The 16,899-nt window shown below is 37.9% G+C and overlaps 1 protein-coding gene across 1 annotated transcript in view; it reads left to right on the top strand.

Moving 5' to 3' along the window:
* tgfbi (transforming growth factor, beta-induced) overlaps positions 1-16,899 on the top strand; it is a 60,661-nt gene that overhangs the window by 13,526 nt on the left and 30,236 nt on the right. Inside the window, exons 3-6 of the mRNA XM_060837254.1 lie at positions 7,113-7,177; positions 10,872-11,029; positions 15,229-15,393; positions 15,535-15,681. Coding sequence (XP_060693237.1) covers positions 7,113-7,177; positions 10,872-11,029; positions 15,229-15,393; positions 15,535-15,681 — 535 coding nt within the window. The remainder of the gene's footprint in view (positions 1-7,112; positions 7,178-10,871; positions 11,030-15,228; positions 15,394-15,534; positions 15,682-16,899) is intronic.

Genomic DNA, 16,899 nt, shown 5'->3' with positions numbered 1-16,899 from the left:
CAGAGATATAATTTAATAAGGTAAAAACAATGACTGCAGATGCTGGAAACCAGATTCTGGTTCAGTGGTGCTGGAAGAGCACAGCAGTTCAGGCAGCATCCAACGAGCAGCAAAATCAACGTTTCGGGCAAAAGCCCTTCATCAGGAATAAAGGCAGTGAGTCTTTCAGCACCACCACTGATCCAGAATATAATTTAATAAAGCTGTCCAAAGTATGAAGGTCTTTGATGAATGAAATTGGCATGTAATATTTAGAATAGTTAGGACCAATGCTGAGGAATAAATTGAGAGCGGGTTGGGATGTTAATTTTATAGAGAATAGCTGGAGCTTATAACTAAGGTAGAAAACGTTGCTTTTTTTAAAAGGAGAGGGTAAAAACTTGAAGCAGTGGAAGACACAGGGCTAAGGAAGGGAAGGAACAGGGCTGTAGCATTAATGGAGTACAGAGTCAAAGAGACATGATGGCTGACAAGTTTACTTCTATGCTGGAAAGTCCTATAATTCTGTGGTGCAAATAATTTTGAATCCAGAATGACATTTTTGGGAATTGAAATCATAGTCCAAAAAACGGGAATGAACTAGTCAAATCAAAATACACTGCAGAATCTACGTCAAATCTTGGAGATCAGGAAACTGCTGTTAAATTAATCAAAATAAATAGATAAATCAAAGTTCTGCTTTTGCTGAAACATGTGTAGTCTGTCAGGAATGAAGTATTATTTTAACACCACTATGTTTATACAGATTCTCTTAATGTGAATGGCTATGATACAGGATAAGAAAGTTTCGAAAGGTATAAATAAATTGACTAATAATGCTCCTGAGTGGAATTAGTCACAAAATGAAGCGAATATATCCCAGTAAGCTCAATCTTTCTTAGATGAGCTCTAAGAATGAAAATGTCCTTCCTTGGGAAGAATTCATTGAACACATTCCCAGCAAAAACTGAAAGATTACAACAGCTTGTGGAAACATTGGACATTCATCAGACTGAAAGGAATGACTCAGGGTATAAATTTCTACAGATGACAAAACTTTGGTCAAGAAAAAGGCATATAAAAAAAGCTATCTCCCTTTTCCTTGCACATTTTTTGATTGAAATTTCCCATTTTCTGCTTAATAATCATTGGACACTCCTTATTCGTGAACTTTACACAATTGGCAATTGGTGCCTAAGATTTTAGGAAATTCCCATCACATATGCCTCCCTTATCACCATTTCCTTGGGCTGCCAAGTAAAAGTTGTAGCAAGCCCTGGGATGTGACAGTAAAGGCCTTCAGCTGCTCCAGTGGGTGAACAGGGTTTTTCAGTTGTCTTGATCATCTCAAATCTGTGTCTGGTTTTTTAAATGACAAAGGCCTCCGCCTCAGCCAAAACCTACAATTTCAGTCTTGCTATCATCTTTAGTTCATCTCCATTTATAAATCATAATTTGCAAAAAATAATGCATTGGTTTTGTTCTGGGGTTACTGTTGACCAGAAACAGAACCAGACTCACCACAGTGGCTATATGTGCAGATCAGACAGTAGGATTACTGCAGAGAGTAACTCACCTCAGGGTTTGTCCACCATCTATAAGGCACACACCTGGAGTGTGACGGAATATTCCCCGCTTCCCTAGGTAAGTGCAGCTCCAACAACCTTCAAGAAACCTAGCATCATCAGGGCAAAGCAGCCTACTTCATTGGCACTGCTTGCACTCCTTCCACCACCAACAGTCATTTGTAGCAGTGTGTATCATCTACAAAATGAACTGGAGGAATTCACCAAGGCTCCTTAAGCAGCACCTTCCAAACCCATGGCCACTTATATCGTGCCATCTGGAAGGACAATAGAGCAGATGCATTGGACCTGCACTATCTGCAACATCCCTTCCAAGCTATTCCCCAGCCTGACTTGAACATAGATTGCTGTTCCTTCAGTGTTGCTGGATTAAAATCACGGAACTCCCTTCTAACAGCAGAGTGCATTTACTTCCAGCTTGTGATGAAGCTCTTGGACACTCCTTATTCGTGAACTTTATGAGGGTACCTAAGGAGAGATAATAAATACTGACCCAGCCTGCAACAGCCAAGTCTAATGAATAAATAAAAAAGTTGAATTTTGAAGTAGTCAGAATGCAGTTCACGTATTTCCAGCTCTGGGCAAGAATATTAAATCCTCGCCTGAGAAAAATCAAAGCTTTCAAGTATAAACGTTAAGCTATTAACATTGCATAAAATTATTTATTTGAGAAATTTTATTATGGCATTGTGAAATATTTAATTGCACTTTTTAAATTCTGTATAAACCCTTAGTTTGAACATTAGAAATTCCAATTACTAGAGAAAATGGAAATGAATAAGAGCATTTTAGAAAATATATGGAGTTATTTGTTAGAATACAGAGGCCAAATCATGCAATTTTGAGGTGACATATTTGTACTATAAAATAACTACTACTAGGAGCATAACGTGAAACATTGAAAAGGTCATGATGCAAAAGTAATAGGTATTGTAGTTACTTGTAATAAAACTGCAGTGAAATGCATGCATTTTTATCAAACTTGTAATAGTTGTGACTTTGTCATTTTGCTCTGGTATCTTAATCCCATCATTTTATTTTGCCAACTGTGCACACCTTCTACGTATAGCTGATAGTTTGAAATGTTAATGAGCATTAACATAATTTTGTTATAAATAATTCTGGCAAACATTTTTTACTTATGCCTTTCGATCTGTTCTGTTTTCTACTTGTTTGAAAAGTTAATGAAGAATTTCTGTAAACTAAATGAACCTGGCTTCATGTCTGACGGAGAATTCAAAATTGCTTTTGTCTTCTAAATGTGCTAGAAATAGTAAATTGAGTTTTCAACTTTTTTCCCCAAATGTGTAACTTAAACAGTTAAACATGCTGTAATTGTCATACAGAATGATTGTGCAAGTGCTCAGTATTGTCAGTGAGATGCAAGGAGCTAGTACAATCAGCATCAAGTATTGTTACTGTGAAATTCAAGACAAAAGTATTAACAGCACAAGATATTCACAATTTAAAATGTCACTTATGAAAAGTAATATACTATCAGGGTAATGCACTGTTAATGTAAACTATTGCCAGTGTAAATTATTGGCAGTATAAAGCATGATAAGACTGCATTGCATGTAGACAATGTTCATTTTTCACCAGTGCTGTCACATAACTGTAAATGTGTTGCAGCAGTTTGGGGTTTTCAGGGGTTCTTGCAGAGGAGGAGGAATGTTTGAGCTGGGGACCTCTGTAGTGAAGTGCTGTCAGAGCAGCCTGAAATTGGCATTAACATGCCTTTTACTTCACCGAGCTCCTGTGAAGTGCGAGATTTGGTGCTAAAGTTGAGAATGTCACAGCTGTGGCTTTTAGCACAGAAGGATCTTATACAACCCATTATATCTGTTCCAGGTCTTTCTGCAAGAGCAAACAGCACTTTAGTTTCTTCCAGTGCTTATTTGTTACGTTTTGAAAGCCACAATTGCCTCTAACATGCTGTTAGGTGGTGCAGTTCATATCCTAACCATTCCTTGCGTGTTTTCCATTACCACTTTTAGTTCTTTTCTTTTTCACTTTTTAAATAAGTGTTCTCTATCAATATGAAGTTAAAAATCACACAACACCAGGTTATAGTCCAACAGGTTTAATTGGAAGCACACTAGCTTTCGGAGCGACGCTCCTTCATCAGGTGATAGTGGAGGGCTCGCTGACCTGATGAAGGAGCGTTGCTCCGAAAGCTAGTGTGCTTCCAATTAAACCTGTTGGACTATAACCTGGTGTTGTGTGATTTTTAACTTTGTACACCCCAGTCCAACACCGGCATCTCCAAATCATGACTTCTATCAATATGAATAGTGTTTCTCAACCTCCCCAGTCCAGTCCCTTCATGGGTTTGAACACATCTATCAAATCTCCTCTTGATTTTCTCCTTTTTCCAAGGAGAAGACTTCCAACTTTTCCAATTTATCTATGTAACTGACATCCCTCAGCCTTGAACTGTCTTGTAAATATTTTCTGCACCCTCCCTAAAGCCTTCACCTCCTCCAAGTGCAGTGCCCAGCTTGATTCTGTCTCAGCAGAGATATTGTATCCAATGTTCACCATTACTTCCTTGCTTTTATATCTATGATGCTAGTTATAAAGTTCAGAAGAATGTGTGCCTTTTTTAATTACACTCACAACCTACTATGTTGTAATGCACCAGATCACATACCCTCAAAATATATCAAGGAGATATAATTATCTTTAAATTAGATAGAAGTTAGGATCTAGATTAAGATGTTGCATTGTGATTCGACTGGTGAAACTACTTGGCTTTATCAAAACCCACTTTATTCTTAAACCACAATTAAAACACAAACAAAAGAAAAGAATTGGCACAACTTTAATTCTATCAAAATAATACATGATTTAACTATTACTCATGAACTGTTTCAATATAGCAGCATCTTAAAAGCACAACCCAGAAAAAAATAAATTATCCTCACTTGCAATCTCCTCCAGTCCAGGACAAAGAAAAAAACCAAAAGACTGAATCTGGCAACAGAGAGACAACTCAAACTTGTTGTAGCAGCACAGAATGAAAGAGAGAGCGCAAGAGAGAGCGCAAGAGAGAGAGAGCTCCAATTCCCAAAACCCCAACTTCAATAACTGAAAGCAAAACTAAAACTTTAGGTCTGTGGGAGCTTGACTCCACCAACTCTTCTTTTTTCTAATTCTTATTTTTAAAAACCCTCTGCTTTCCGTGGAGTAGACATCTTAGCACCATGTTTACAATGCCTCTCTTCATTTGAAACAGAACAAATCTCTCTTAAAGGCACATTTCAACACAAAATGTCATGTTTCTTTGCTCCTACGCTCCTATATTTTGTATGGTTATTTCCACTAAAATGCATCATTTCACACTTCTCGGCATTAAATCTCACCTGCTTGCAATTCCATCACTGTTCTCTTGGAGTCTGACTCCTCCTCACAGGTCACAATATTTCCCAATTTATAAAATTATCTGCAAATTCTGAAATTGTATCTTGCACACCCGAGTTTAGGTAATTAGTATCATCAAGAAATATTAATTCTAGTACCAACCCTTGCATTCCTTCAGTCTGAAAAACAACTGTTCACTACTACAGTCAATTTTCTGTCGACTCAACCAAATTTCCAACTTACCTTTATATTCATGTTACAATGATTTGAGGCTGGGTAGAGGTAGAATGGCTCTCTTCTATTTCCAATTTATGTGACCAGAACAGTCTCTTTTTTAAAAAGGAGTATACACTTGCTAATTCATGGATTGTTTAACTGTTTACATCTTGTGATGGTAAAAATCACATACAGGCAAGTTTCCTGAAAAGAAAAAAAGTTATTTATTGTATTTAACCCAGTTTAACTAAAGTAATAAGGACGTTCTGACCTTCCAAGAACATATGCACTCCAAGTGTCACACACAAACAGAAATAAATTATGGTCTGGAGATACAGTTTAATCAGTATTTTTGAAGTCCCAAAGAATTTATTAGTACAGGGATCTTGTGGATTGAAGGCTTGGATAGTTTCAGGCTGAACTTAATTGCCTCTCTGGATTTGGCACCAAGACAATTCAAATACATCTGCAAATTATTTATATCCATTCTTATAGATTCATGCAGTTTTTAGGTTACTTCTTAGCTCTCTGCCTGAATTGAGCAGATTTTCAATCAGCTTGCAGGGTTAGATGGAGAGAGGGTATTTCCAACCTAGGAGCCTTGCCTCTTTGGCATCTCATTTTGCTCCTCTTCTGCCTGGAAAAGGGTAGTTTCTTAAAGCAAAAGTTTTCCTGCCACATGATCCTCTATTTCCAGTTGACCAGTTATTCAGACAAGGTCATAAATGGATTCCAAGTCCATGATTTACTTAAGACTATGACTGGATGAATTGCTTTCTCAGAATGCATTGTTTAATGTGATTCGATTAAATGGTTATCCCCACCTGGTGGAGTACACAGGTGATTGGGTGTTTTGTGAATCAGTTGGGAGATGGCTCAGTCACCTTCAAGGTGCTTGATTCTGGCATTTTCTAGACAGGCTGACTCTATTTCAATGTCTTTGGAGACTGTCAGGTTTGGTCATGCAACGTTCAATTATCCTAGGAACTGCTGTTTCTAGTCATTGACATGCTGTTTTATTCTCAAAACTCAAAGCTTTTCAGGCAATAGGTACATAAAGTCATTTTGTGTCGTTTAAAAATATGTTTTGTTGTAGCTTTTTATTTTTCCCTCATCTGAATATTTCATAAGAAAACTAGTTCAATGGGAAAAGTGATCATTCGTACCACTGAAGAAAATGCTGATTGGTGGAGCATTGCCAAGGGGAGTGCGCTGAACTCCACAAGATAGGTGATAGCCACTTGCTGATTCAGTTCTCAGGCCAGTGTCATGATCAGGGTCAATCTGCTGGTTTAAAATTTAAACACAGCCTGGTAGTTAACTGTCAATCAGTATTAGTTGATACATTCCCCAGAGTTCATTTTCTAACCAAGTAGAACTCTCTTCTCATGCAGTATATGTATTGGTGTTTCCCCTTGATTTAGTTTTCCTGCAAAATATTCCGATATGTGGAAGATGAAAAGCTTCAACAAAATGTGCCTGCTTTCAGCAATACTCAAGGTCTGCATTAGCAAACAACTAAAGCTGTTTTTGATGCAGAGCCTAGCTTTATTTTGAAACATCTTTGTTGACGAGCATGATGTGTGGAACTTCAATATAAAAGTAAGCGTAGAACATAGAGTGAGCTTTCAGTTTTGCAATTAGTGGTCATTATCGAATTTTAAAGGATCTGATCCCATCTATAAAGAATGATTCTTAGCCTGGAATAACATTATAGATTGAAATGTTATATTAAACACAATTCAGATCCCATAGTTATTTGTTGATAACTAAACTGTTCTCCTATAGTTCTTCCTTACAGAATTAGAAGACACTTTTTTTCCAGGTAGAAATTCAAACTTGTACGAAACTCTAGTCCAAGAAACCACCTTCAAGCATTACTTTATGCTGCAACATTTTTATTTTACTTACAGGGAGAAAAATACCAACCTTCCATAAATGCAAACTTATGATGAATTGTTTTTACAGGATTTTAAGATATGAATGCTGCCCGGGATACTTGAACGTGCAGGGTGAGAAAGGCTGCCCTGTTGGTAAGATTTATCCAATAATTGATAGCTCACTCTTGTATCGCAGAATGAATTGACTTAATGATTTAAAATAACCAGAGTTTGATTAGGAAAATACAGAGAAGATAGTTATATTGGACTCAAAACATTAATTCTGTTTCTCTCTCCACAGATCTTACCCAATTTTAATGAGTTTCTCCAACACTTGCTATTTTTATTTCAGAATAAGTTAGAAACACTCTTGAAAAGTCTGAGCCCAAAATCGAGGACACATAAGGAGGGATTTAAGGCTGACTCCAACGAATATATTCCATCAGTTTGAAGACAAGTAGCACATCTGCCATGATTTCATTATAAGGCCACTCCCCCACCATTGACTCCTACCCAGCCTCTGGAATTAACATCATATTCTGCCCATGATGTTTGCTTTATATCACCCAGTTGGATATAACCTCGTTTACAGTCAATCCCACAATTTTCTGTATGTGGTGGGGAGTCCAGAACAGCAACCGTGATCTTTAAGCTAGAACTTGGCCCTTTAGGAAGGAAATCAGGAAATGCATTTTCATACAGAGGCAAGTGGAACTCAGAAATTCTCTCTGACCGAAACCTCTATTCTTGGTCAAGTGAAATTTTCAAAATTAAAACCAATTCATTTTCCTTATGTAAGGAGAAGAGGTGGAGGAATGCAGTTCAGGTACAGATCACTAGTAATGTAAATACATGAAACAGGCTTCAGGGGTTGCAATAGAAACAAAATACTGTGGCTGCTGGAGCAACTCAGCACCTCTGCCAACATATGTGAGTGGAGAAATAAAGTTAACTTTTTGAGTCCCCTGATTCTTTTCGGAAATTATAAAAAGCTGAATACTGTTCTGACTATTTACCACTGCTGTACCTATGTGCCTAATACCTGTAATAAGTAAAAAAGTGCTATTGCAATTGGTAATTTCAATATTAAACCTAAGTAATATAGGATGACTATAGGTTAATTTTCCATAGAAGAGATTAACTATAAATTTTCCTACATTTCCCATAAAGTGATTCAACCCCAGTTTCCCTACATCAATCTGCAGTTAACACTGAAGCAGTTGTTGTCCGTGAGTCTGGAAGGGTTAATATTTTGATTGAATATGGTGTGCATTATTGACTGGGATAGCAGGGTTAAGAAGGAACTGAGAGGACACATACCTGTGACTAATGTGTTCCTAACATTCTCTGTAGTCATGTTGATTATATTTATGTAATCAGTAAATAGTCAAATAATGCAAGGATTTCCCAATCCATACGAGATCACATTTGGCTTGAAGGAACCCACACAACAGAAGTTTCTAAATAATTTTGACTTATTCCTACTTTCAATCCCATTGACATTATTAATTAATTTTATTCATTAATGCAAACTTTCAGTAGACCTAAAATTGCAAACATGTTCTCATCCACAAGTTCAAGCCAATTTGAGACTTGATTAGGTTCCAGCAGGTCTTGACCTCAATGCTGACCTTCATCGCTTCATAAGGAAAGCCCGAGGCAAGACTTGCTGGACCGGATTTTCTTTAAACTAATGTCTGCCTTCAAAAGCTGCATCTGAATTGACCTCCCCTCTCAAAGAAAAATACTTGTTTCACTTAATGCTCTGTGGGAGGGTCATTCACTGCCTGAAGATAGAATCAGCAAGGAATCTAATATGGGAAATTTATCCCCCCCTGTTTCAGGCCAAAGTCCTTATTGTTACAACACTACCTGTAGCAACTTGAGAAAAAATTTCCCAAAAGCGCACATTGCAAGAAAATCCTACAATGTCCCGAACACTCTGGAGGTTGTTGTAGGCTAGAGATTTCTAGAGGTTCTTAGTCCCAAAAGCAGCTTTTTCAGAACACTGATCGGTTGTAGTGTCATTGATGTTCCTGCTATAAATCCTTGAGTAGTACACCTGCATCGAATTTTCAAAATGTACTTGGGAAAGTTCCAGCTTTTTATTGGTAGTAAATTTGCTTGCAGCAATCTTTTGCATTCCAGTTCAAAAAAAAAGTCCATATTTTCATTACTGAGAGTCAGATTCAAGGAAGCTTTGCAGTTGGATTTTCCTGATCAGCAACCTTCTTCTATTCAACACGTAACTGTGTGCTTTCATTGGAAAATGTTCTTCACCTTAAAGAAGGAGGTCCCGCTATATTGCAGCTTCTACAACAGAATCTGTAACTTTTTAAACACGGCAGGAAGCATTGTTAATCTATACATCACTGCACAGCTATTATTCAATTTAGACCACTTCTCTGCTACCTCAACTTGTCCTTTCACAGTGAACTGCAGTCCTTTTAAAAATTGCTACCCTTTATTTATATTTCTTGCCTCATCATATGGCCGGCCATGGTCTCTTGGTAGCTTTCTCTCTACCATTTTAGTATTCAAAATTAGGGTAGATGTCAGACCAGTAATAACGGTTTGCAGACATTCCCAAATGACAGCTTTACACAGCCACTGGTTATTCTGGATTTGAAAATCAAAACTTATGGCTGGAAAGTTTGGTTTCAAATGACAACGGCTGCAGGACTCAAAATGACAGCTACAATGTTTCTGGCCACTTCCATCATGGTACATGTGGCACCCCATTGTGGGCAAGTCATTATAGAGGTGTATCAAATATGGGGTGGCACGGTGGCTCACCAGTTAGCACTGCAACCTCACAGCACCAGGGACCCGGGTTTGATTCCAGCCTCTGGTGACTATGTCGAATTTGCACATTCTCCTCGTGTCTGCGTGGGTTTCCTCTGGGTGCTCCGGTTTCCTCCCACAGTCCAAAGATGTGCAGGTTAGGTGGATTGGCCAGGCTAAATTGCCCATAGTGTTAGGTGCGTTAGTCAAAGGGAATGAGTCTGGGTGGGTTACTCTTCGGAGGGTCGGTGTTGGGCCAAAGGACCTGTTTCCACACTGTAGGGAATCTAATCTAATCTAATCATGTATTAGAAGCTTATTAGGCAGATTATAACATGAATCAGCTTTTCAGGGTAATTTGATCAGCATCCTGTAAACCTGGAATGTGCAGTTGCAGTGTATGCCCTATGTAAATACCTCCCAGCTGAAAATGCTGTTTAAAGAACTTGCTATTCATCTTGCAGACAAGATACTTCGTTGCTGCATGTGGAAGGGAGTGTTACCATGTCTTCACAGGGGCTTTGATCTCAGTACAAGCAACGCTGCAAATGTCTCTGAGCGTAAGAACATGATAGAAGCAGGAGTGGGTCATGGGCCCTTGACCCTCCTATGCCATTCAATTTAATTATATTTTATCATCTTCCTCAATTCATTTTCTGGGTGACACCCCACCCCCAAGCTCTCATATTGTTTGACACCCTAACAGACCAAAATTTTATTCATCTCCATCCTAAAAATGCTCAGTGATGGAATACCTTCTGAGCACTACAATCCTTCAGAGGAAACAGTAAACAAAAGCTATGCATGCACTGATTTTGAATTGCAGTACCTACACCTGATATTGGGAGAAAACTGATTTTAGCTCTACATCTGTTGACTACTTAAGTAGCAGATTTTGCATTTTGCCATCAAAAACATCTTTGATTTAAAATAAATAACAAGCAATTTAATTACATTGTATTTTCTAATTCTCTTGCCAACACTGCATATTATTATAATGATTAACCTTTTCTGGAATTCTATGTAATGAAATGATACCTTTGCTTTTTCACCAATTTTATAGCTTTACCAATTGATAATATCTACAACACTTTGGGAAATGTTGGATCAAGCTCCACTCAGCTTTATTCAAAGCAAGCCAAACTCAGACCAGAGATTGAAGGACCTGGTACATTCACAATCTTTGCTCCTAGTAACGAAGCCTGGACTGCTCTTCCAGCTGTAAGCACTCAATGCTACCTTAATCATTTACCTTGAAGTGGATGAAATTGTCATGACAACTGTTATACAACTAAGAGGGCATGAAGTAGAAGTAATAAATCAGCCTTCTGAGCTTGCTCTGCTATTCAATAAGATCACTGAAGTCCACCTTTTGTCCCCTTGTTTCTTGAGAATCTATTTATCTAAGCCTTAAAAATATTCAAGGATTCTGCTTAAACCAAATTTTCAGGAAGAGAATTCCATGAATAATGACACAGAGAAAGAACAACTTGCCTAAGCACCTTAAGTGGGTGACCCCTGATTTTTAACTAGTGATTTTCTTGGTTTAGACTCTGTCAAAAGATAAAACATGCTCTCCACATCTACCCTGTCACAGTGCCTCAGGATCTTATGTTTCAATCCAATTACTTCTTATGCTTCAAAACTCCAATGGATACAAGTCAAGCCTGTCCAATCTTTTCTTATAAGACAAATCTTTCCTCCCAAGTGTTATTCAGGTAAACCTGCTCTGAATTGCCTGCAACTCACCTTACATCCTTCCTTAAGTAAGGTGATTAATTCTGTGCGCAGTGCTCCACTTGTGTTCTCACCAATGCCTGTATAATTAAAGCATAAACTATCTCCTCTTTTATTCAGTTTCCTTTGTGATAATATAATACTTCATGAGCTTTCCTTATTACTTGCTGGACCTCTCCTGCTTCAGGCACAAGGACGTCCAGATCCTTTTCCATCTCTGAGCCCTGCAATCTCTCACCATTTTGATAATATGCTTGTTTTTATTCCTCTCTGCTGAAATTAACAATTTCATATTTTCCCATTTTGTACCCCATTTGTCGCATCTTTAACTGCTTGCTTAAATTATATACATCTTTTTGTAGCTCCTTGAGTCCTCTTCACCACTTAGTTTGCTACCATCTTTCTATTGTCAACAAATTTACCTGTATGCCACTCACTACATCATGAGCTTTTTTTTTTTAATTTTCTGCAATAACGTTTGATGTTACACCTTTTCAAAAGCCTTTTAGAAATCAGAATGTAATGCACCCTATTTATCCATTACATGTATTACCTCCTCAAAGAGTTTCAGTTAGTTGGTCAATCATGATATCTTTTTCATAAAACTGTTCGTGCTGTCTGATTACCTTGAACTGATCCAAATGAGCAGTGTTACTTTAATTAAAAGCTTCCAATATATTTCCTATGTCTGATATTATATGTACATCATTTGTAGACCAGGTCTTACAACTAACATCCAATATAAATTAAATAAAATTGTGCATCACTATATTAGTTTCCACAATCTCTGAATGTCCCAATGCACATATACAGCTAATGAAACTCTTAACTTTTGGTTACTGTTTTAATTTTTACTATTCAGTGAGATGTGAGCATAACTGGATAGACCAGCAATTATTGCTTGTTCACAGTTGCCCTTCAGAAGATGGTACTGAGCTACCTCCTGGAACTATTTTAGACTATGGGTGTCAGGACTGTCAGTAAGGTAGTTCTAGGATTTTGACCTGGTGACAGTTTCAAGTAAGGAAGGTATGGCACTTGGAGGGGAACCTGTGGGTGGTGGTGTTCCCATGCACTTGTTCTTTTAGTTGATAGATTTCATGAGTTTGGAACGTGCTGCTGAAGGAATGCAAAAAGCAATGTTGTAATGAGTATCCAATGCAAATTACCTTCAGCATTCATAGAATTCTATTATTCTAATTTATCTGACTCCACAGACACTCAAGCATATACAATTGCAGCAAGACCTGGACAATATTCAGGTTTGCACTGGCAAGTGCTAAGTGCCATTTATGCCACATAAGTGCTAGGCAATAGCCCTTTCTAACAAGAGAGAATCTAATGCTTGCCCCCGATATTCAATGGCATTACCATTGCTGGTCCCCCCCACTATAAACACTTTTTATAGGTTACCATTGACCAGAAAGTGGACTGAACTAGACATATAAATATTATAGCTACAAGAGCAAGTCAGAGGCTCAGAATCATGGTATCATTCCTGATGAAGGGTTACGGCCCAAAATGTTGATTCTGCTGCTCCTCGGATGCTGCCTGACCTGCCTGTACTTTTCCAGCAACACACTCTTAGCTTGGAATCCTGCAATAAGTTACTCACCTCCTGACTCTGAAATGCCAGTTCACCATCTGCAAGGCACGAGGCATTAAGGTGATGATATAATGCTTCCCAGTTGCCTGATTGATACATTTTGAGCAACTGTCAAGAGGCTTGACACCATCAAGGACAAAGCAGCTTACTTAATTGGCACCATATCTTCAACATCCACTCACTCCATCATTGCCACACAATTTACAGAAGTTTATACCACCTAAAGTGCACTGCAATAGCTCACTAATGATCTTTAGAGAGCACCTCTAAATGTGCAAAACTACTGTCATGAAGGACAAAAACATGTGATCCAGGAGCACACTGCGACTACAAGTTCCTCTCTAAGCCATTCACCACTTGACTCGGAAATATATTTTATATTCCACAACCACCTGATAAAGAAGCTCTAAAAACTAGTGCTTCCAAATAAACCTGTTGGATCAGATGTTAAATCAAGGTCCTATCTGTCCACTCATGTTGAGATTATCTATTCATTCATGGGATGTGGGTTCACTGGCTGGGCCAGCATTTATTGCATATTCCTAGTTGCCCTTAAGAAGGTGATAGTGTGCTGCTTTATTGAACTGTTGTGGTCTATGTGGTATTGCTAGAACCACAGTGTTGTTCAGGAGGTGTTGGACCTGGTGTTGTGATTTTTTACTTTGTACATCTCAATCCAACACTGGCTCCTCCAAATCAAGACTTTTTTTTGCTGCATTACTGGGTCAAATTCCTGGAAACCCCTCCTGAACAACACTATAGTTCTAACAATACACCTAGACCACAACAGTTCAATAAAGCAGCACACCATCACCTTCTTAAGGGCAACTAGGAATGGATAATAAATGCTGGCCCAGCCAGTGAACACACATCCTATGAATGAATAAGATAAAAAGCAGCAGTCAATTTGTGCACACCACAGTCCCACAAACAGTGAGATGAATGCATAGATAATCTCAACATGAGTGGACAGATAGGACCTTGATTTAACATCTGTGACAATGCACTTTAATAGTACAGTCTTCCCTCAGCACTGTACTGAAATGGCAATCTCTAAACTGTGGTCCAATCTCTGGGGTGTGACTTGAACCCAAGTCAAGAAAGTTACCATAGAGACAAGAATGATGAGCTTCTTCCATTATTGGCAATAACAATGAGTGACAAATACTATAAATGAAAAAGTGTAATACAAGTAATAAAAATTGCATTCATATGGTATTAAGCTGGATGAGTCAAACTTTATTTTCCTTTACTTCACCACTCCCAAAGGTATTATATCACATTAAGACATGCCACTCCAATGTATCACCCAAGAGCTATAATATCAATTGGATGGCAACAGCCTCAAAATGAGGTGAGTTGCCATAATGTCCTGTTGATACTAGTGATATGGCCAGTTCCATATTCAAAGTGGTTTACTGCAGTGGCCTACTTCACTCAATGGACCCTGTTTAATATGGATGTTAAGGGCCTATGGATGTATAATGGACACTCATTCATATTTAGTATATGAATTGGTCAAAATCATTTTAAAGTAAGTATTGAATTAAGTTTGTGGACACAGGGGAGTACACCTGCTCCACTAAGGTCCACAAAATAAATTCTGGTCCTCTTCTGTTTTCCCGAGTGAGCTGTTTGTCACTTGGCCGCTCAAGAGTCAAAATCTAACAAATCTTATCTGTTACCTGATTGATAATGTTGGATAATTTCAATTTCTGAGTCCTCTGAGCTGAGGCCTGATAATTCTTCACAAAATACACACGTGTACCTTGCCAATCAGGCAGCACCAAGTGGTGGTCATCGTGAAAACCACAAATTATTTTTTCATTATTTAACCCGAAGACTGTGACGCCAAATAAACTACATGTTCCACTATAATTGAAATAGGATTAAGCCAACTATTTTTGTGGCTTATTGTCTTTTGTTTATGCAACTTAAAGACTATATCATAAGGAGTACTTGTCAACATTGATAGATGACATGTAAGAGGAAAAATAAGTCATATGTTAATTGAATATATAATAGCTGAATAATGTTTGCAATTTGATCTAATTGCCTTTCTTTTCTTTAAATATAGGAAGTAATTGAAGCTCTTGTAAGCAATGTCAATATTGAGTTGCTTAATGCCCTGCATTACCATATGGTGGATAGACGGATTCTCACAGATGAACTGAAACATGGTGTAACATTGCCTTCAATGTACCAAAATTTAAATATATTTGTACATCACTACCCCAATGGCGTAAGAAAACCTTATTAGTTTTAATTAAGTTGCAAATATATTGGAAATTCTTGTTATGTATTCCTCTATATCCCTTGCTCTTAATTATTTTAAATAATTTTGAATGGCAGTTCTAATTTGTGTCTCTTATATCCAATACAGATTGTTACAGTTAACTGTGCTCGAATAATGAAGGCTGACCATTTTGCAACCAATGGTGTTGTGCATGTCATTGACAGAGTCATCACAGCTTTAACGAATACCATTCAGGATACTCTTGAAATTGATGATAACTTCCAGCAGCTTAGAGTACGTATAAAATGATTAACACTTTAAATAATATATCAGGATTATTTTGTGAATATGTCTTGTATTTAACTGTTGATATTATAGTTTCTAGGATTCTGTTTTTAATATCCCCTCATCTGACAGTTCAATTTCACAGCCATTGATTTTCTCATTCTATTTTTTGTCCCTAAGAGAAAAATATCAGTAATTGTGCAACAAAGGCTCTCCGTACTCTTTACCACAGAGAGTTTATTACAGGCAAAGCGTGTAAGGAAGAGAGCCAATGACACAAGTCAATGATCTTCAAGTGATCTTTATATTATCCTGGGACTTTCTAGGCTTCAATTAATTGTTTCTTTCCACGATTAGAGCAAATTAACGGTGGTCAGGTGAATGAAGTGTCAAAGAGTTATAGATGTCTGCAGCATAGAAAGAGATCCTTCAGTCTATTGAGTCTGTGCTGGTCTGAAACAACCACTGACCTATTCTAATCACACGTGGTATCACAAGTGCACACCTAAATACTTTGTAACTGTTATGAGACTTTCAGCCTCTGTCACACTAACAGTGTGTTTCAGATTCTCACTACACTGAGTGAAAAAGATTTTACTCACATCTCCTCTAAACCACCTGCCCTTGTCTTAAATCTTTCCCACTGGTTAATGATCCCTCCAAGGACAAATGAGTCTTCCTGAATATTCTATCTATGCTTTCCATAATTTTATACATCTCAAAGATGTCCTCTCTCAGTCTCCTTTGCTCTAAGGAGAACAACCCCAGCTTATCAAATCTCTCCATCCCAGGCAACATCATGGTACCTCTCCTCTGCACTCTCTCCAATGCAGTTGCATCCCACCTATAATGCAGAAATCAGAACTGCACACAATACTCTTGCTGTGGCCTATTCGAAGATTTATACAGTTTTTGCATAAACTTCCTACTCTTACATTTTATTCCTCAGCAAGAATAGGCAAGCATTCCACTTTATCTAAATGTCCCCCTACCTTAAGGGACCAGTGGATGTGCACATCAAGACCAGATAATCCTTGGTGCTCTCAGGCACTTCCATTTATCATGTGTTCCCTTGTCTTGTTTGTCTTGCTGAAGTGAATCACTTCACAGTTATCCAGATTGAATTCCATTTGCCACTGATCAGCTCATCTCACAAGTCCATTTATATCCTAAATGTAATCTAAAGCTATCCTCTCCACTATTTAACACTCCACCCATTTTCATATC

Source organism: Hemiscyllium ocellatum, chromosome 16 (genome assembly GCF_020745735.1).
Source record: "Hemiscyllium ocellatum isolate sHemOce1 chromosome 16, sHemOce1.pat.X.cur, whole genome shotgun sequence".
In the NCBI taxonomy this organism is placed as follows: domain Eukaryota; kingdom Metazoa; phylum Chordata; class Chondrichthyes; order Orectolobiformes; family Hemiscylliidae; genus Hemiscyllium; species Hemiscyllium ocellatum.
Note: the sequence above shows the minus strand (reverse complement) of the source record. Positions and strands in the feature narration are given on the sequence as shown.